The 21,763-nt window shown below is 36.0% G+C and overlaps 1 protein-coding gene across 24 annotated transcripts in view; it reads right to left on the reverse strand.

Moving 5' to 3' along the window:
• The window catches only part of SCAPER (S-phase cyclin A associated protein in the ER), a 557,109-nt gene that overhangs the window by 423,098 nt on the left and 112,248 nt on the right, over nt 1-21,763 (reverse strand). For all 24 annotated transcript variants that reach the window (XM_005560160.5, XM_065548231.2, XM_073996464.1 and 21 more), the window contains one exon: nt 2,123-2,385. In XM_005560160.5, coding sequence (XP_005560217.3) covers nt 2,123-2,385 — 263 coding nt within the window. The remainder of the gene's footprint in view (nt 1-2,122; nt 2,386-21,763) is intronic.

Here is a 21,763-nt window from a genome sequence, read left to right on the forward strand (position 1 = left end):
TATTTTTACTTTGGACAGAGAAAAGAAAGAACAGTACTGTGTCTTCCAATGATACTCCAAGTCAAAGAACTAAAATCTAAAATTATGAATTTAAAACTCACATCACTTCTTAAATAAACATTAGATAAACACTGCAGTGGCCATAAACCTCCCCCCAGTTTGATAAATTATTTATACAAATATCAAACTTGGCTAAGTCTTGTAAACTACTTTAAAAATTCTACTATTAGTCCGAACTTAAAGTGTCCCAAAGTGTTGATTTTAGCATAAGCATTATTTAAATTACATAACATTGTTTATATTGCTATCAACATTATTTATATGTTAGTCGCCATGGTTTATAATCTTCTTGGCAATATTTATATTAGCATTAGTTATGTGTACACTACTCAATCCCACCTATTAAAAAACTCAGTATCATTTATATAACAAAATCAAAGCTAAACTATGAAGTAAAGACATTAATATGCTAATTCCATCTTTAGAATGACAGTGGAGAAAACAAATATCATCAACTTGGCTGCCATCAGCAGTGAACTTTTATACTGAAAAATTTTAGCAACAGTTTTACTTGTTGAAAAGTTCTATGTACAGATTATTCCTGAAATCTCAATAGCATATAGGTTTATTCACTACACACAACTGCATAATTTTTAGACTAAGTTATATTTTTTTAGCTAAACACAGCAAAAATGCTGTTTGTTAAGTATTATAAAAAGTAGTTTATTCACTAAGTATCTCTAAAGTAGCTTACAACACTAAAGAGTTTCTTAAAGTTACATCAAACAAATGTATACCAATTAATTCCTATGCATTTAGGACTCTTCCATATTGTGAGAAATTAAAAAGCACATAAAATACTGCCCAAAAAGGAATTTGCAATCTCACACAGGCATAAAACCAATACACATTAAAGAGTTTATAGATCAGAAACAATGTTAAGAGTCATTCTCATCAGTAAAGGAAGATAAGGAATTTGAGGAGCATTTCCAGTTGAAAAAAATCCTACAGGTAAAAAAAGAAAGAATTTCAAAAAGCAGATATTATTCTGGACCAAAAACATTACAACCATTTTACAACTGATCTATTTAGTTCCTGTAGTATGATATTTAAAAAAAAGCTCCTGTATTTTATTAGTCATTTTACATCAAATTACACCAACGGAACATGAACCTTCATATAAACAAATACCTAAAAGTATAAACTAGTACATCAAATAGGTAAAATAAACATCAACTCAACTCACAGAAGAAATATTGGGAATATTAACTTTAAGGAATTATATTAAATATTATCAGCAAATTACACTCAATTTTCATTAAGTAGAATAAGTTCAAATTTTAACACAGCAAATGAGGCACAAAGACATCACCTTAACCAAGTACTCAAAGTTAATAACAAACCTAGCCAAACTGATATCACACGCCTCTAGATGTGACACTAAGGACAATCACTTTATTCCTATCAAAAATGCGTAAGCTAAATTGAACAATGTTCAATTTGAACATTGTTCAAACAGTGAACAAAGGACAATGTACAAAAAAAAAACCTACAATGTATTCTTCAAAACGATTAATGTCATGAAAGACAGACAGGCTGAGAAACTATATCCAATGAAAAATATTAAAGAAACATATCAAACGAACTGAGTAATTCCACATTGGATCCTGGAGGACATTCTATTTTTAAAAAATTATTGGGAAAACTAAAAAACTTTAAATATAGACTATAAATTAAATAATACATATATATCAAATTCTCTGAATTTTATAATTGTAATGTGGTTATATAAATTTATTTGTTCTTTGGAGATCCATGCTCTAGGATTTAAAGGTGAATGCTTATGATGTTTGCACATTACTCTCAAATGTTAAAGCATTTAACATGTGTGTATAATATGTAACAAGAGAAAAGAAAAAAATATGGTAAATATTAATTTGTGAATGTGCGTGAATGGTATGGGAGGATTTCATTGTTCTATTCTTGCCACTTTTCTATAGGTCTATAGACCTGAAATTTTCACAGTAAGTTAAAAAATAAAGTACAAAACTAAGACATTCCAGTACACATGTACACATACCCCTTTGAAAAAGACAGTAAAAGGATTTTCAGAATGTACTACCTGGGTTTTTTCGGCAAGAGGATGGTCACAAGAGTGTAATGAGTCTTTGGGATGAGATTCTATAGTATTAGAAGATCCATCTCCAACAAATTCACCTTTCTGTATGCTTTCATCAGGTAAAAGACATACATTTTCTTTATCACTATCATCCTTTGATCTTGCAGCTTCTGTTGCCAATGAAACTTTTGGCAACACTGCTATTGATCGAGAACGAACAGGCCTTCCTCTCTGAACAGTCTCCCATCCTTCAGCATCTTTCCGTTCTATGCAATTAAAGCAAAATACAAATCAAGATTTATTTAGATGATAAAAATATTTGGAAACTCATAGAATAAAGACATTTCCAATTTAATTCCCAACAAATAATATACAAACATGACAGTATTGTACAAAATGTATATTTGTATATACATATTTAAATAAATGTGTGTATAATTATCCCTACTTCACAAATGACAAAACTGAAATTCAGATTAAGGCTGACCTAATGTCAGATAGTCAGTGAGTAATAATAAATATTTAAATAGTGAATACTATGTGTGAGCACTGTTTTAAGTGCTTTATATATAGTATCTCTTTTAATCTTCACAATAATAAGATCAGTATTATCATACCCATTTAAGCAAGGAGGAAACTGAGACAAAGAGAAATTAAGTAATTTATCCCAGATCATGCACAGAGTAAAGGTAATGCCAAAATGCTAGTCTAGGTACATTGGTTCTGGTGTCCATCCTAATGGCTATATAAAAACTGTCTCTTCATCTTTCAGAATCCAAACATCTACCTCCAAAGTCCAAGTTCTTCCCTCTATCCCAGCACCAACAGCATACCTTGACTTAAATAAACTGTTTTTAGGATCATTAAATTATAGGATATTAATTGATAGCACCCCAGAGGATCTAGTCCAACATTTCACCACATATACATGGAAACTAAGGTCCTACGTTCAAAGCCACACACCAAAATAGCCTAAAATACATCACAAAAAAGATAGCCTAAAATAAATAAGAATCTTTATCTAAAATATGACAACGTTGAGGTATAGTGGTGCTTACAGCCCCAATTTTAAATTTTTATTGGCTGATTACAGTCTTTCAAAACTAATATAAAGAATTCTAGTTCTGGCCAAAATGAAGTAACCATTCCTTCATTTTGGGCCCTCCATCTTACAATTAAAAACCCTAGTTAAAACACATTAAGCATAGGAAGACTCTAAGAGATAGACTACAGTAGACTACCTTAGGATTTAGGGGACTTGAAAAGCAGCAAAGTGGTGAGTTCCCTGGGTTTCCTTACTGTCTCCTATATATTCCCGACAGGATGCTGCAACAGTCTCCAAAAACATCAACAGGCAAAGACAAAATAGGCATCAAGAAATGCCTCTTTTGCCAAGACAAAGCACAGAAAAAAGGGTGGCCTAACAAAACAGAAAATCTCTTTAGCAATACCCACTCGACTACAGCCAAACACCAGTGGAACCCCTGTTCCCCATAGTTTCAGTAGGGGTAAACTAGGAGCTTAACTTCCATCTCCTACCTAACACAAATAGATGGTACTCCAATTCCCCTATCCAAATAGCATCAGCAGGGCCCAGTGGTGAACAGAGCCTCCTCTCACTAGCTCTCACCCTCACCCAATATCAGCAGGGCCCTATAGAAAGCTGAGCTTCTGCTATCACCAGCATCAAAGAGGCAGAAAAAGTAGTTGGAGGCAGATTTGTTTGACACTGGGATTCCCCCTTTCCTTTTCCTTACGTCAGTAGAACCCAGCAGGAAGCTAGGATCCCACCCCAACCTACAGCAACAAGGTGGTATGAGTCAGTCCTGCTTCCACTTCTCCCCTCCTTAGTGTGAAGGTGATCAAGCAGGGAACCGAGCTTACAAAACTAGTAGGAGGAAAGGAAGTGATACAAGTCGGTTGGATACTTTTTCTGCAAAGTTATCACAAGACCAAGAACAATCTCAGAATCTGTGAGACAATATTTGAGTCTCAGAGACAATACTGAAAAAGTATTGAAAAAATAATGGCTGAAAAATTCCTAAATTTAGTGAAAGAGAGAAAACTATGAATTCAAGAAAGTAAGTGAATCCCAAATATGATAAACCCAAAAAAGTCCATAGTAAGACACATCATAATTAAAGCTCTCAAAACTAAAGACAAAGAAAAATCATAATTAAACCTCTGAAAACTAAACACACACAAAAAAATCTTGAAAGCAGTCAGAAGACGTATTACCTATAGAGAAACATCAATTCAAATCATAGCAGATTCCTCATCTGAAACAATGGAAGCCAAGAGGAAGTGGCACATTTAGCAAGGGACTGAAAGAACTGCCCATTGTGAATTTTATTAATATATGTGGTGAACATATCCTGCAGAATGAAAGGAAAATAAAGGCATTCACAGATAAAGGAAAAACTAAGGGAATAAATCACTAGCAAAACTACCTTTAATAAATGGCTAAAGAAAGTTCCCAAAAGAGAAATGAAATAATGAAAGAAGGTTTGAGGCCAGGCATGGTGGCGCACGCCTGTAATACCAGCACCTTAGAGGCCAAGGCAGGTGGATTACCTGAGATCAGGAGTTCGCAACCAGCCTGACTAACATGGTGAAACCCCATCGCTACTAAATACAAAAAAATCAGCCAGGCGTGGTGGCGCATGCCTGTAATCCGAGCTACTTGGGAGGCTGAGACAGGAGAATCGCTTGTACCTGAGATGGGGAGGTTGCAGTAAGCCCAGATCACGCCATAGCACTCCAGCATGGGCAACAAGAGCAAAACTCCGTCTCAAAAAAGTATACAAATAAATAATAAAAGAAGGTTTGAAACTTCAAAAAGGAAAGAACATTGGAATGGTTAAAAATGGAAGTAAATACAGTTGCTCCTTAACTTACAATGTGGTCACTTCCTGATTAAACCCACAGTAAGTTGGAAATATAAAATCAAAAATGGATTTAATACACTTACCCTACCAAATATAACTAGCCTAGACTACCTTAAATACACTGAGAACACTAACAACCTACAGTTCGGCAAAATCATCTAAAACAATGCTTATTTTATAATAGAGTGTTAATATAACTCACGTAATTTATTGAATACTATACTGATAGTGAAAAACACTTTCAGCTGTTGGGTAAGATTGCATGGCTACTCAAAATATGGTTTCTATTGAATGCATATTGCTATCACACCATCATAAAGTTGAAAAGTCATAAGTTGGGACTCATTTGTATAATTAGCCTTCTCATGAATTTTTGGATCATCTTTCATAGTAATGCAAAATTATATCATCAATTGAGGTAGTGCTCAATGTACACAGATAAAATATTTGAGATAATGATATTTAAAAAGTAGAGACAGTTAAGGAAACCAATTAAAAGGTAAGGTTTCTAAATTTCACTCACAGTGGGGTATGCCAGTATCAGTAGACTGTGATAAATCAGATATGTATAATGTAATACCTAAAGTAACCACTAAGGAAACTATACAAATCAATATTGTTTAAAACACTATGAATAAATCAAAAGAGAATCAAAAAAATTTTCAAGTAACCCATAGACAGGCAAGAAATGCAAAGCAGTTGAAAGAGAGAAAACAGAAATAATAAAATGAACAGATTTATCAATAATTAACTTAAATGTAAATGTTCTAAATATATAAATTAAATCACAGAGGCTGGGACTCTATAAACTCTTTAATTATTTAAACATATAAGTGTGTATATATGTATATACATACATATACATACATATATACATATACATACATATATACACATATACACATATATACACTTATATGTTATATATATACACACTTATATACGTATAGTTTAAGTATGTTTTTAAGTATTAGTTTAAGTATATTTTTAAGTATATATATATATATGTGTGTGGTCAAGCAGGGAGCTGAGCTTACAAAACTGGTACATAAGTATATACTTAGATATGTATATACTTAAAAATATACTTAAACTATATGTTATCTAACTCATCTAAATACAAAAACATAGGTAGGCTATAAGTAAAAGAATAGAAAAGATATACCATGCAAACATTAAGAATCAGTAGAGGGTAAGAAATAGAGAATCCTGAACAAAGAAAATTACTAAAGACAAAAAATACATTGGAGGCCGGGCGTGGTGGCTCAAGCCTGTAATCCCAGCACTTTGGGAGGCCGAGACGGGCGGATCACAAGGTCAGGAGATCGAGACCATCCTGGCTAACACAGTGAAACCCCATCTCTACTAAAAAAATACAAAAAACTAGTCGGGCGTGGTGGCGGGCGCCTGTAGTCCCAGCTACTCGGGAGGCTGAGGCAGGAGAATGGCGTAAACCCGGGAGGTGGAGCTTGCAGTGAGCCGAGATCCGGCCACTGCACTCCAGCCTGGGTGACAGAGCGAGACTCCGTCTCAAAAAAAAAAAAATACATTGGATAATTATAAGAAGTATCATTCCATAATGAACACAAAACATTCCTAAATGTATAAATACCAAACAAATGAAACTCAAGATACACTGTGGAAAAACAGCAACTGACAGAACTATTGACAGAAAATCAGCAAATATATTAATATAAAAGAAATGAATAAGATCAACCAACAGAAAATGACATATATAGAAAAATCTATCCAACAACAGTAAAAAAAAAATTTCAAATGCTCACAGAACATTAACCATGATAAACCATATCTGTGGCATAAAATAAACTTCTGCAAGTATAAAATTACTGACATCACACAAAGTATGTTCACAATAGGAATGAAACAGGAACATTACTACAGATCTTCCAGCCATTTAAAGTATAAGAAAGGAATACTACAAACAACTTTATGCCAATAATTTCAATGACATGGAATAAATGGAGCAATCCCACAAAAACCACTAGCTACCAAAACTCAACAAAGATAAAACACACAATCTGAATAGCCCTGTAACTGTTAAAGAAACTCAATATGTAATTTAAAAGAAAGAGGTTTCTCTCAGCCCAGATGGTTTCTCTCACAAATTCTACTAAAAACTTTTTTAAAGATTCACACGAGTTCTATAGAAACTATTCCAGAAAATAGAAGAGAAGGGAACACATCCCAGGTTATCCAAAGCTAATATTGTTACCCTGCTTAAAAAAATTACACAGTACAAAAAAAAAAATAAACCGACATACCAAAACCTCTCATGAACTTAGATGCAAACATTTTCAACAAAATAACAGTATATAAAATACACCAATATATAAACTGAATTATAAGCTATGAACAAGTGAAATTTATTTCAGATATGCCATCCCAGTTCACCATTCAAAAACCAATCAATGGGGGAGCTTCAACCAAAACGGGTGAATAGGAACAGCTCCGGTCTGGAGCTCCCAGCGTGATCAATGCAGAAGAAAGGATTTCTGCATTTCCAACTGAGGTACCTGGTTCATCTCACTGGGACTAGTTGGACAGTGGGTGCAGCCCACGAAAGGCAAGCTGAAGGAGGGCTGGGCATCGCCTCACCCAGGAAGCACAAGGGGTCGAGGGATTTCCCTTTCCTAGCCAAGGGAAGCCGTGACAGACTGTACCTGGAAAAATGGGACACCCGGACACTCCAACCCAAATACTGCGCTTTTCCCACGGTCTTAGAAACCAGAAGACCAGGAGATTCTCTCCCGTGCCTGGCTCAGCAGGTCCCACACCCATGGAGCCTTACTCACCACTAGCGCAGCAGTCTGAGATCAACCTGCGAGGCTGCAGCTGGGCAGGGGGAGGGGCGTCTGCCATTGGTGAGGCTTGAGGAGGTAAACAAAGTGGCCAGGAAGCTCGAACCAGGTGGAGCCCACTGCAGCTCAGCAAGGCCTACTACCTCTATAGACTCCACCTCTGTGGGCAGAGCATACCTGAACAAAAGGCAGCAGAAACTTCTGCAGACTTAGACCTCCCTTTTGACATCTCTGAAGAGAGTAGTGGCATTTGAGCTCAGAGGATGCACAGACTGCTTCCTCAAGTAGGTCCCTAACACCCAAGTAGCCTAATTGGGAGATACCTCCCTGTAGGGGCCGACAGACACCTCATGCAAGTGGGTGCCCCTCTGGGACAAAACTTCCAGAGAAAGGATCAGGCAGCAATGTTTGCTGTTCTACAATATTTGCTGTTCTGCAGCCTCCACTGGTGACGCCCAGGCAAACAGGGTCTGGAGTGGACCTCCAGCAAACTCCAACAGACCTGCAGCTGAGGGACCTGACTGTTAGAAGGAAAATTAACAAACGGAAAGGAATAGCATCAACATCAACAAAAAGGACATCCACACCAAAACCTCATCTGTAGGTTACCAACATCAAAGACCAAAGGTAGATAAAACCACAAAGATGAGGAGAAACTAGAGGAGAAAAGCTGAAAATTCTAAAACCCAGGGTGCCTCTTCTTCTCCAAAGGATCGCGGCTCCTTGCCAGCAACAGAACAAAACTGGTTGGAGGATGACTTTGACGAGTTGACAAAAGTAGGATTCAGAAGGTCAGTAATAACAAACTTCTCCAAACTAAAGGAGCATGTTCTAACTCAACGCAAGGAAGCTAAAAACATTAAAAAAAGGTTAGACGAATGGCTAACTAGAATGAACAGTGGAGAGAAGACCTTAAATGACCTGATGGAACTGAAAACCATGGCAAGGGAATTTCATGATGCATGCACAAGCTTCAATAGCTGATTTGATCAAGTGGAAGAAAGGATATCAGTGATTGAAGATAAAATTAATGAAATGAAGTGAGAAGACAAGATTAGAGAAAAAAGAGTAAAAAGAAATGAAGAAAGCATCCAAGGAATATGGAACTATGTGAAAAGACCCAATCTACATTTGACTGGTGTACCTGAAATGGATGGGGAGAATGGAAACAAGTTGGAAAACACTCTGCAGGATATTATCCAGAACTTCCCCAACCTAGCAAGGCAGGCCAACATTCAAATTCAGGAAATACAGAGAACACAACAAAGGTATTCCTCAAGAAGAGAAACCCCAAGAAACATAATTGTCAGATTCACCAAGGTTGAAATGAAGGAAAAAGTGTTAAGGGCAGCCAGAGACAAAGGTCGGGCTACCCGCAAAGGGAAGTCCATCAGACTAACAGTGGATCTCTCAACAGAAACCCTACAAGCCAGAAGATAGTGGGGGCCAATATTCAACATTCTTAAAGAAAAGAATTTTCAACCCAGATTTTCTTTCTTTTTTTTTTTTTATTATACTTTAAGTTCTAGGGTACATGTGCACAGCATGCAGGTTTGTTACATATGTATACATGTGCCATGTTGGTTTGTTGCAGCCATTTACATTAGGTATATCTCCTAATGCTATCCCTTCCCCCTCTCTCCACAATAGGACCTGGTGTGTGATGTTCCCCTTCCTGTGTCCAAGTGATCTCATTGTTCAGTTCCCACCTATGAGTGAGAACATGTGGTGTTTGGTCTTCTGTTCTTGTGATAATTTGCTGAGAATGATGGTTTCCAGTTGCATCCATGTCCCTAACAAAGGACACGAACTCATCCTTTTTTATGGCTGCATAGTATTCCATGGTGTATATGTGCCACATTTTCTTAATCCAGTCTGTCACTGATGGACATTTGGTCAACCCAGAATTTCATATCCAGCCAAATTAAGCTTCATTAGTGAAGGAGAAATAAAATCCTTTACACACAAGCAAATGCTGAGAGATTTTGTTACCACTAAGCCTGCCTTACAAGAGCTCCTGAAGGAAGCACTAAACATGGAAAAGAACAAACGGTACCAGCCACTGCAAAAATATGCCAAGTGGTAAAGACCATCGATGCTAGGAAGGAACTGCATCTACTCACAGGCAAAACAACCAGTTAACATCATAATGACAGAATCAAACTGACACATAACAATATTAACCTTAAATGTAAATGGGCAAAATGCCCCAATTAAAAGGCACAGACTGGCAAATTGGATAAAGAGTCAAGATCCATCAGTGTGCTATATTCAGGGGACCCATTTCATGTGCAGAGACACACATAGGCGCAAAATAAAGGGATAGAGGAAGATGTACCAAGCAAATGGAAAGCAAAAAAAAAAAAACCAGGGGTTGCAATCATAGTCTCTGATAAAACAGACTTTAAACTAACAAAGATCAAAAGAGACAAGGCCATTACATAATAGTAAAGGGATTGACTCAACAAAAAGAACTAACTATCCTAAATATATATGCACCCAATACAGGAGCACCCAGATTCATCAAGCAAGTCCTTAGAGACCTACAAAAAGACTTAGACACCCACACAATAATAATGGGAGACTTTAACACCCCACTGTCCATATTAGACAGATCAACAAGACAGAAGGTTAGCAAAGATATCCAGGACTTGAACTCAGCTCTGCACCAAGCAGACCTAATAGACATCTACAGAACTCACCACTCCAATTCAACAGAATATACACTGTTCTCAGCACCATATCGCACTTATTCTAAAACTGACCACATAATTGGAAGAAAAGCACTCCTCAGAAAATGTAAAAAAAAAAAAAAAATCATAACAAACTCTCTCTCAGACCAGAGTGCAACCAAATTAGAACTCAGGACTAAGAAAATCACTCAAAAACGCACAACTACATGGAAACTGAACAACCTGCTCCTGAATGACTACTGGGTACATAACAAAATGAAGGCAGAAATAAAGATGTTCTTTGAAACCAAGCAGAACAAAGACACGATGTACTAGAATCTCTGGGACACATTTAAAGTAGTGTGTAAAGGGAAAGTTATAGCACTAAATGCCCACAAGAGAAAGCAAGAAAGATCTAAAATTGACACCTTAACATCACAATTAAAAGAACTAGAGAAGCAAGAGCAAACACATTCAAAAGCTAGCAGAAGGTAAGAAACAACTAAGATCAGAGCAGAGCTGAAGGAGATAGAGACACAAAAAAACCCTTCAAAAAAAAAATCAATGAATCCAGGAGCTAGTTTTTTGAAAAGAAAATTGATAGACCGCTAGCAAGACTAATAAAGAAGAAAAGAGAGAAGAACCAAATAGACACAATAAAAAATGATAAAGGGGATAGATATCACCACCGATCCCACAGAAATACAAACTACCACCAGAGAATACTAAAACACCTCTATGCAAATAAACTAGTAAACCTAGAAGAAATGGATAAATTTATGGACACATACACTCTCCCAAGACTAAATCAGGAAGAAGCTGAATCCCTGAATAGACCAAGAGCAGGCTCTGAAATTGAGGCAATAATTAATAGCCTACCAACCAAAAAAAAACCCAGGACCAGACGGATTCACAGACGACTTCTACTAGAGGTACAAAGAGGAGATGGTATCATTCCTTTTGAAACTATTCCAATCAATAGAAAAAAAGGGAATCCTCCCTAATTCATTTTATGAGACCAGCATCATCCTGATACCAAAGCCTGGCAGAGACACACACACACACAAAAAGAGAATTTTAGACCAATATCCCTGATTAACATTGATGCGAAAATCTTCAATAAAATACTGGCAAACCGAATCCAGAAGCACATCAAAAAGCTTATCCACCCAAAATCAAGTCAGCTTCATCCCTGGGATGCAAGGCTGGTTCAACATACGCAAATCAATAAACATAATCCAGCATATAAACAGAACCAAAGACAAAAACCACATGATTATCTCAATAGATGCAGAAAAGGCCTTAGACAAAATTCAACAGCACTTCATGCTAAAAATTCTCAATAAACTAGGTATTGATGGGACGTATCTCAAAATAATAAGAACTATTTATGACAAACCCACAGCCAATATCTCACTGAATGAGCAAAAACTGGAAGCATTCCCTTTGAAAACTGGCACAAGACAGGGATGCCCTCTCTCACCACTCCTCTTCAATATAGTGTTGGAAGTTCTGGCCAGGGCAATCAAGCAGGAGAAAGAAATAAAGGGTATTCAATTAGGAAAAGACAAAGTCAAATTGTCCCTGTTTGCAGATGACATGATTGTATATTTAAAAAAACCAATGTCTCCACCCAAAATCTCCTTAAGCTGATAAGCAACTTCAGCAAAGTCTCAGGATATAAAATCGATGTGCAAAAATCACAAGCATTCCTGTACTCCAATAACAGACAAACAGAGAGCCAAATCATGAGTGAACTCCCATTCACAATTGCTTCAAAGAGAATAAAATACCTAGGAATCCAACTTACAAGGGATGCAAAGGACCTCTTCGAAGGAGAACTACAAACTGCTGCTCAACAAAATAAAGGAGGACACAAACAAATGGAAGAACATTCCATGCTCATGGATAGGAAGAATCAATATCATGAAAATGGATATACTGCCCAAAGTAATTTAGAGATTCAATGCCATCCCCATCAAGCTACCATTGACTTTCTTCACAGAATTGGAAAAAACTACTTTAAAGGTCGTATGGAACCAAAAAAGAGCTCGCACTGTCAAGACAATCCTACACAAAAAGAACAAAGCTGGAGGCAACACACTATCCAACTTCAAACTACACTACAAGGCTGCAGTAACCAAAACAGCATGGTACTGGTACCAAAACAGATATATACACCAATGGAACCGAACAGAGCCCTAAGAAATAACACCACACATCTATAACCATCTGATCTTTGACAAACCTGACAAAAAACAAGAAATGGGGAAAGGATTCTCTATTTCATAAATGGTGCTGGGAAAACTGGCTCACCATATGTAGAAAGCTGAAACTGAATCCCTTCCTTACACCTCATATAAAAATTACTTCAAGAATGATTAAAGACTTAAATGTTACCTAAAACCATAAAAACCCTTGAAGAAAACCTAGGCAATACCATTCAGGACATGGGCATGGGCAAAGACTTCATGACTAAAACACCAAAAGCAATGGCAACAAAAGCCAAAATTGACAAATGGGGTCTAATTAAACTAAAGAGTTTCTGCACAGCAGAACAAACTACCATCAGACTCAACAGACAACCTACAGAATGGGAGAAAATTTTTGCAATCTACCCATCTGACAAAGGGCTAATATTCAGAATCTACAAAGAACTTAAACAAATTTACAAGAAAAAAACAAGCCACCCCATCAAAAAGTGGGCAAAGGATATGAACACACACACTTCTCAAAAGAAAAAATTTATGCAGCCAAGAGACACATGAAAAAATGCTCATCATCACTGGTCACAGAGAAATGCAAATTAAAACCACAGGAGATACCATCTCACACCAGTTAGAATGGCGATCATTAAAAAGTCAGGAAACAACAGATGCTGGCGAGGACGTGGAGAAATAGGAATGCTTTTACATTGTTGGTGGGAGTGTAAATTAGTTCAACCATTGTGGAAGACAGCGTAGCAATTCCTCAAGGATCTAGAACTAGAAATACCATTTGACCCAGCAATCTCATTACTGGGTATATACCCAAAGGATTATAAATCATGCTACTATAAAGACATATGCAAACGTATGCTTATTCCAGCACTATTCACAATAGCAAAGACTTGGAACCAACCTAAATGTCCATCAATGATAGACTGGATTAAGAAAATGTGGCACATATACACCGTGGAATACTATGCAGTCATAAAAAAGGATGAGTTCATGTCCTTCATGTCCTTTGTAGGGACATGGATGAAGCTGGAAACCATCATTCTTGGCAAACTATCACAAGGACAGAAAACCAAACACCGCATGTTCTCACTCATAGCTGGGAACTGAACAATGAGAACACTTGGACGCAGGGCGGGGAACATCACACACTAGGGCCTGTCGTGGGTGGGGGCTGGGGTTAAAATACCCAATGCAAATGACAAGTTGATGGGTGCAGCACACCAACATGGCACGTGTACACTTGTGTAACAAACCTGTACATTGCGCACATGTACCCTAGAACTTAAAGTATAATAATATTAAAAAAAAAAAAAATCAATGGGCTGGGGACGGTGGTTCATGACTGTAATCCCAGAACTTTGGGAGGCCCAGGCAGGCGGATCACAAGGTAAGGCGTTCGAGATCAGCCTGGCCAACATGGTGAAACCCCGTGTCTACTAAAGACACAAAAATTAGCTGGGCGTGGTGGCGCGTGCCTGTTATCCCAGCTACTGGGGAGGGTGAGGCAGGGGAATCACTTGAACCCAAGAGGCAGAGGTTGCAGTGAGCTGAGATCGCACCATTGCACTCCAGCCTGGGTGACAGGGCAAGACTCTGTCTCAAAAAAAAAAAAAAAATCAATCAATGTAATTCACCACTGTCAATAGGCTAAACAACAAAAGTCATCAGATCATATCAACCGATACAGGAAAAGCATTTCACAAAATCCAACATCCACTCATAATAAAAATTTGCATTAAATCATAATAGAGGATAACTTTCTCAACTTGATAAAGAACATCCATAAAAATACCTACAGCTAACATAATACTTAGTGGTGCAAAATTGCTTTCCTCCCAGATCTGGAACAAGGGAAAGATGTCTCCTATTATCATGCTTATCCAATAGCTTGTTTGATATAGTACTGAGTATTCTAGACAGTGCCACAAAAAAAAAAAAAAGGAAAAAAGACATACAGACAGGAAAGGAAGAAATAAAACTGTCCCTATTTTTAGATGACATAATAGAAAATCCCAGAGAATATACACAAAAACTCCAAGAATTATATGGGTTCAGTAAAGTTGCAGGATACAAGACCAACATGCTAAATGTCCATTGCATTTCTATATACTAATAATAAATGTGTGGAAATTAAATTTAAAACTTCTAATCACAAAAAGAAAATGAAATAGTTATAAGTCCAACAAAAAAGTATAGAATGTCTATCTTGAAAATTATAACGTGCTGATGAAAGAAACAGAAGAAGGCCTAAAGAAATGGAGGGACATACCATGTTCACAGGCTGCAAGACTCAGCATAGTAAAAAGATACTCTCTCTAAATTGATTAACTCTCTCTAAATTGATCTATCATTATAATTGTTCTATAAAACTCCCAGTAACATTTTTGATGTAAATAAGTTTATTCTAAATAGTAATCAGAAAGACAAAGGACCTAAAATAGCTAAAAACAATTTTTAAAAAGAAAAGAAGCAATCACTCTACCCAATATGAAGTCTTACCACACAGTTAATCAAATCAGTATAGAACCGACGGAACAACAAGCATACAGTCAATGAAACAGAATATAGAACCCAGAAATACACTCATGCTTATATGGTCAGCTAATTTTTTATAAAATTGCAAATGCAATTCAACAGAGAAAGAAAAAAGAATTTTTCTTTTATTTATTTATTTTTAGATAAGGTCTCACTCTCTCCCCCAGGCTGGAATGTGGCGATCCTCCAGAGCAGCTGGGACCACAAACACATGCCACCACACCCAGCTAACTTTTTATTTTTAGTAGGTCTCACTATGTTGCCCAGGCTGGACATGAACCTCTAGGCTCAAGCAATCCTCCTGGCTTGGCCTCCCAAAGTGCTGGGATTACAGGTGAGCCACCAAGCCTGACCAAGAATTTTCAACAAACTGGTAGAATAAATGGACATCCATAGGCAAAAAATGAACCTTGACTTAAAACTCACACTTTATACAAAAAATTAACTCAAAATGGATCAGATTTAGTAATAAAATTTTAAACTATAAAACTTTCAAGCAACATAAGAACCTTCAGAACCTATGGGTAGACAATGAATTCTTAGACTTGACGACGAAAGTATGATCTATTAAAAAAAAAACTAATCAATCGTACTTCATCAAAATTGAAATTTTTGCTGTGCAAAACACCCTGTGAAGAAAAGGACAGACTGGTAGAAAATACCAACACAACACAAGTGTCTAGAATACACAGAGAACTCTCAAAACTGAACTGTATTACTACAAACAGTTCAAGCAGAAAACAGGCAAAGACATGAACAAACATTTCACTGAAGAAGACATACAAAGGGCAAATAAACGCATCACATTCAACAGCATTAGTCATTAAAGAAATGCAAATTAAAACCACGATGCATGTATAAAAATAGGTAAAACAAAATTCTGTGGTAACACCAAAACACCACAGGGCTGTGGAGGATGTGGGGTTACAGGAGTGATAGCAAAAAGTGTATGGAATTTCTTTATGAGGTGAAGAAAATGTTATAAAATTGACTGTGGTGATAGTTATACATTATGCGTGAATATACTAAAAACCAATGAATTATATACTTTAAACAGGTAAACTGTACGGTATGTGAATTGTATCTCAATAAAGCTGGTATAAAAAATGAACAGAAAAAAAGACAACTTTTGAGGTTTATTTTTGCAAAACTGAAAAGCTATACTACTACGAAAACAAAATAAATCTGTATATCATAGAACAGTGTGTCATACCATCACATGAGTCACTAAAGGTAAAAAGAAAAATTTAAAAGCAGCAGGTTTTGCTCTGTAGATTTTAACTCATCTTCCCTACAGAGCATACTCAATTATTCTTGGTACTCCAGTGTTAGGCTTTTCTTTATTTGTATATATTTCTCCATATTACTTAAAATGAACTCTGCTTGAGATACATACATTCATTATTATATAAATAAACATGAGTTTTTTTCCAAAAAAAAAAAGAAAAGAAAAATTTATTTCCAGGAGAAAAGAAAACCCAAAATGCTCATTCCTGTAACTGGTATATTAATTCATTATCCTATTTTTAAAAATACAAAACGGTATGTTCATATGTTGCATGTTTATTTTAAAATAAATATTATCAGACAGAAAGTGTAATATTTTACTTCACAGATACAGACTTTGAAATTTCTAAGTATGTTTACATCTGTTTTGTAGATTTTTAAAGTTCTTTATTATGAAAGTTCTCAAATACACAATATAGAGAAAACAGTACAATGAACCCCATGTTCCAATAATCCGGCTTTAACAATTATCAACATTTTGTCCCTCTCTTTTTTCATTTTTTTTTTTTGAGACTGGTCTCGCTATGTTGCCCAGGCTAGTACCCATAGGCTCAAGCAATCCTCCCGCCTCAGCCTTCTGAGTAGTTGGGACTACAGAACTACAGCTACCCCGGCCCAATTTCTGACATTCTTTTTTCAATCCATTCCCCTTCCCCATTATTTTTTTCTGAAATAATTTAAAACAAATACATTTCTCTTGCAACTGTTTCGTATGTATCTTTATAAGAATATAAATAGGCATTTTCTTAAAAACATAACAATATTATGATACTGAAAAATAATGTCTTATATAATATCCAGTCTGTGTTCAATTTTCACCTGCTTAATATTATTAAAATTCAGCACATACAACACACTTATGCTTTATCCTTTAAATATATATAATGTAAATTAAAACAAAAATCATAAGATGAATCATACAGAAACCACACATACCAACGGGAAAAAATTAAATTATAAAATTAAGCGTTTAACAAAAGATCTTAGTTTCCAGTTAACTGGCTCACCCTCAGAAGCACTACGCCTACTCATTTTACTTTTTAAAGGAAAGAAAAACACCCTTATTTGAAAGTTTCCTTATAGAAAGAAATACTGCTTAAAATTGGACCTAATCCTTTAACCAATAAAATTGCCAACACAAACACTATCATATAATTTTTTTAATTGAAATAATATTTAAAGCAGTCAAGAGGGGAGTATATCAAACTAGGAATGGTCTCTTTAAAACTGAGAAATTAGTTATAGACAAATTATATTTTTAATAAACCTTTAGTGCAAACTATATTTAGGAAGTATTCCCATAATAAAGAATGTTTAAGAACAGCAAATCATGCAATTAAACTGTCAGAGAACTTTTAAATAATTAGAAGGTTAGGACAGAGTACACAAAACTAAAAATTACATTTCATTTCATAGTTTTTACACTTGTACAATTTTTAAAATTTTACAAATGTCATTAAGAACGTTATACTAAATTCAAGTCAATATAACCAGTAACTGATGTGCACCTGGAATAATCCCAATATTACTGTGAAATATTATTTTTATCACTGTATTTAATTCAATAATATTTTGTTTAAAATATTTACATCAATGTTCAAGAGATAATGTTTTAATTTCCTTGTTAGATTTTGATAGTAAGGTTACGCTTGCAACATTAAAACATGGTCCTCTTTTTTATCCTCAGGAAGAGTTTCTGTAAGATTCATGTTATTTTTACCTTAAAAGTTTGGAAGAAGTAACATGTGAAGCCATCTTGACCTGGAATGTTCTTCATGAAAAAATTTTTAGTTACAAACTCACACTTTTTAAAAACACTTCTAAGTTCTCTCCAAGTTTTTAGATTTCTTACAATGCAAATTTTAACTTGTGTTTTTCAAGGAATGTCAATCCTTTTGTAATTCCAAATTTAGTGTAAAATACTGGTCATAAAAATCCTCTTATCTTTTTAATATTTGTGGTATCTCTAGCAATATCCTCTATTTCATTCCTGGTATTCCTCCTTGTGTCTTCTTTTTCTTGATCAATACTGTATAACAATCACTTCTTAGTCTTTTGGCTAAGATCAAGTGCAGTAATATATAACTAGAGGTCTGTTAATTCTACTGGTCTATTTAAAAGAAAGACTTTTTGGCTTCTTTTATTTTCTCTATTCTCACCTATATAGTTTATTTTGTTCTATATTCTTTGGGTTTTACTTGCTTTTCTTTTCTAACTTCATGAGATGAACAAAGAGTGAATTTTAGCTTTTCTTCTTTCCCAGCGTGTACAACTGAGGCTAGAAATTTTCCTCAAAGGCTAGCTTTACCTTAATCTCACAAGTTTTTAAATGTTCACTTGTTATTCAAGTTACTTTTTCTAATTTTCACTGTGATATCATCTCTAACTCAATGAGTTATCTAAAAGCACATTCCAAAATTCCAAAAATTTGAGAATTATATAACTATATTATTTGTAATTGATTTTTAATTTAATCCCACTGTGTTCAGTAACAAACAGAATCATTTAAATCACCTGAAATTTGTTAAGACATGTCTAATGACCCAGCATGTTTCAATTTTGGTAAATGCTCCAGATGTGCTTGATTATATATTTGGACTTAAGAGTTATAGCCATGGCAAAGGACCTTGTGTTAAAATTTGACCTCTTCCTGCCAAAAACAACTATAAAAAATTAAACAGCATTGAAAAGCAGCCAATGTGGCAAGTTTAAAGGAAGTACAATTCCTGAGAAGAGAGAAGGACAACGAGATCAGATCCACATTCACCATAGTATTTTCTCCTAAAACACCTGGAACTCAGGGTAGCAAGGGAAGTGAGTCCTGGCAGAAACCAGCATTCCCAACCAACTGAAACAGGTATTAGAATTCAGAGAATCTAAAGCAACTGGAACTTCAGGGGAAAAAATCTTAGAGGGGGTGGGAAAGTACTGCAGGGTACTGAATCAAAAAAATCTTCATTTAATCTCTCCTTAAGAAGTCTGACAACTGCTAAAAAAACTTTGCATATACAGGGCAAGACTCCAAGAAACCCAGCAGAAAGCAGCAGGTGGGAAGCTAATGAGCTAAGGTGATATTGTAGCAACTGTACAGTGCTGAGGAAAAAATTTTAATTCAGGAATGCAGTGGTCTTGGCAAACACCCTAGGTTTTCATTTGAGACCCCAAAAGAAATAAGGACAAATTAAAACACATCAAACGCATCAAACTTAATAAAATCTCACACCAAACCAAAGGTCACCCAAGTCCTCCCAAAGGGAGATGGAGAACAAATGATTGGGGTTTTTTTGTCTCACAACATGACAGTGAATAAGCAGATCACACTCTCCTTTGGGAAGGGACTTGGGTGATCTGCTTGTTCTCTATCATCTTGCCAGACAAAAAAAAAAAAAAAAAATCATTTTAGCTGGAGGCTCTATAATCTTTAATACACAGTGTTAAGATTGTGAGTGATGCTTTAAAAAAAAGGTCAAATAATTGTAAAACTCAAAAAAAAAAAAAGATTTTAAAGTACACCCACAGGAAATTCAGATATAAAGGTAATACTGAGGCCTTTCATCCTCGCTTCTTCCTCCAACCCTCTTCTCCCATTGAACTTTCAAGCTTCCAGATTAAGAAAATTCACACTCAAGGAATACTTTCAAATCTGATATAGATCATGAGATATAGGTCTTCAAGGCTGATACTATAATTGAGTGAGTCATTGGCAGTCTTGGGAGACTCTGGCAATCTAAAGTTAGATTGTGGGCTCTGATAGGTTGTTTACAAAGATGGATGCCATCAATTTCTCCCATCCCAGTGCTTACATGCCACTCCTACTGTCGAGTGGTGGAGACTGTTCACTCTCCCCTTGAATCTCTGGTTGGCCCTGTGACTTCATACGTTCAACTGAATATGATAAGTGATGTCCTATAACTTCCCAACTGAGGACTTACAAGCCTTGTAGCTTTCATTCCTCCTTGTTGGAAGCCAGATGACATTTAAAGAAGCCCAAGAGAGATCAATGAATAATGAGAGACCATGTAAAGAGAAAGAGGCTTTAAGAAGAACTTGGGTTTCTTAGACAAAGCCAGTATCAAGACTTCAATCATGTGATGATATCATGTTGTGTATTTTAGTTTCAGCTCAACTGTCATAGCTGACACCATGTGGAGAAGAAAAGAGCCACTCCACTGAGCACTGCTCAGATTTCTGACTCAAACAATTATGTGGAAATAAAATGGTAACTGTTTTAAGTAGCTAAATTTTGGGATTGCTACATAGAAATAGATATTAGGAATATTCAGTTGCGCCTCCTCTTTCTAGCACAGGATTCAGCTAGCTCACTCAGTATGTTTGCCAGTTACCACTATCTTTCTCCTTACTAACTTCCAAAAACTTGTTCATATTGTCTCTTCTCCTGTCTCTTTTTCCTTAAGTCCAATTTCTAAATCATTTTATACTACTTTAGCTGGGTTTGGGGAAGAGAACATTAAATGCATGTGGTCACTCTATCATCTTTAACTAGAATTATTTTTTATAACACAAAAATTACAAACTTCAGTTCTATAGCTACTGTTATTATACATTACTTGAAGTGTACACCTGTGATATCGCAAAATATATATTTGGTCTTCATCTCAGTCTCCTGGCATGCAACTCCTAAAACCTTTGGAAGTCCCAAAGTGATGTGTCTTTTTGTATGCTAATGAGTTGACTACTGGCTGGCAGCCCTTATGTGGCTTCAGGATGGGAGCTGGTCACTGGAAAAAATAAGGCAGTATCAGAACACTGAGACTTTCAGCCCCAAACTCCTCAGCCTTCAGGGAGGGAGAAAGGAAAAGAGCTGAAGTTTAGGTTGCTTGCCAATGGTTTAATCAATCATGCCTAGATAATGAAGTTTTATAAAAAAAACTTTTTTAAAAACAGGGTCAGGGAATGTTTGGATAGCTGAACACCTGAAGGTTCCTAGAGGGTTGTGTGCCTGGAGAAGGCATGGAAGCTCTTCTTCCCTTTCCATTTAGCTTGCCCTGTGCATCTCTTCATCTGTATCCTTAGTAATATCTTTTATAATAAACTGGTAAATGTGTTTCCCTGACTTCTGTGAGCCACTCTAGCAAATCAATCAAATCCAAGAAGTAGGTAGTTGGAATCCTGATTTATAGCTAGCTGGTCAGAGCACAGGGAAAATAATCTGGGGCTTGTTACTGGTATCAAAAGTGGGAGGCAGTCTTGTGGTGTTGAGCCC

This window comes from Macaca fascicularis, chromosome 7 (genome assembly GCF_037993035.2).
Source record: "Macaca fascicularis isolate 582-1 chromosome 7, T2T-MFA8v1.1".
In the NCBI taxonomy this organism is placed as follows: Eukaryota; Metazoa; Chordata; class Mammalia; order Primates; family Cercopithecidae; genus Macaca; species Macaca fascicularis.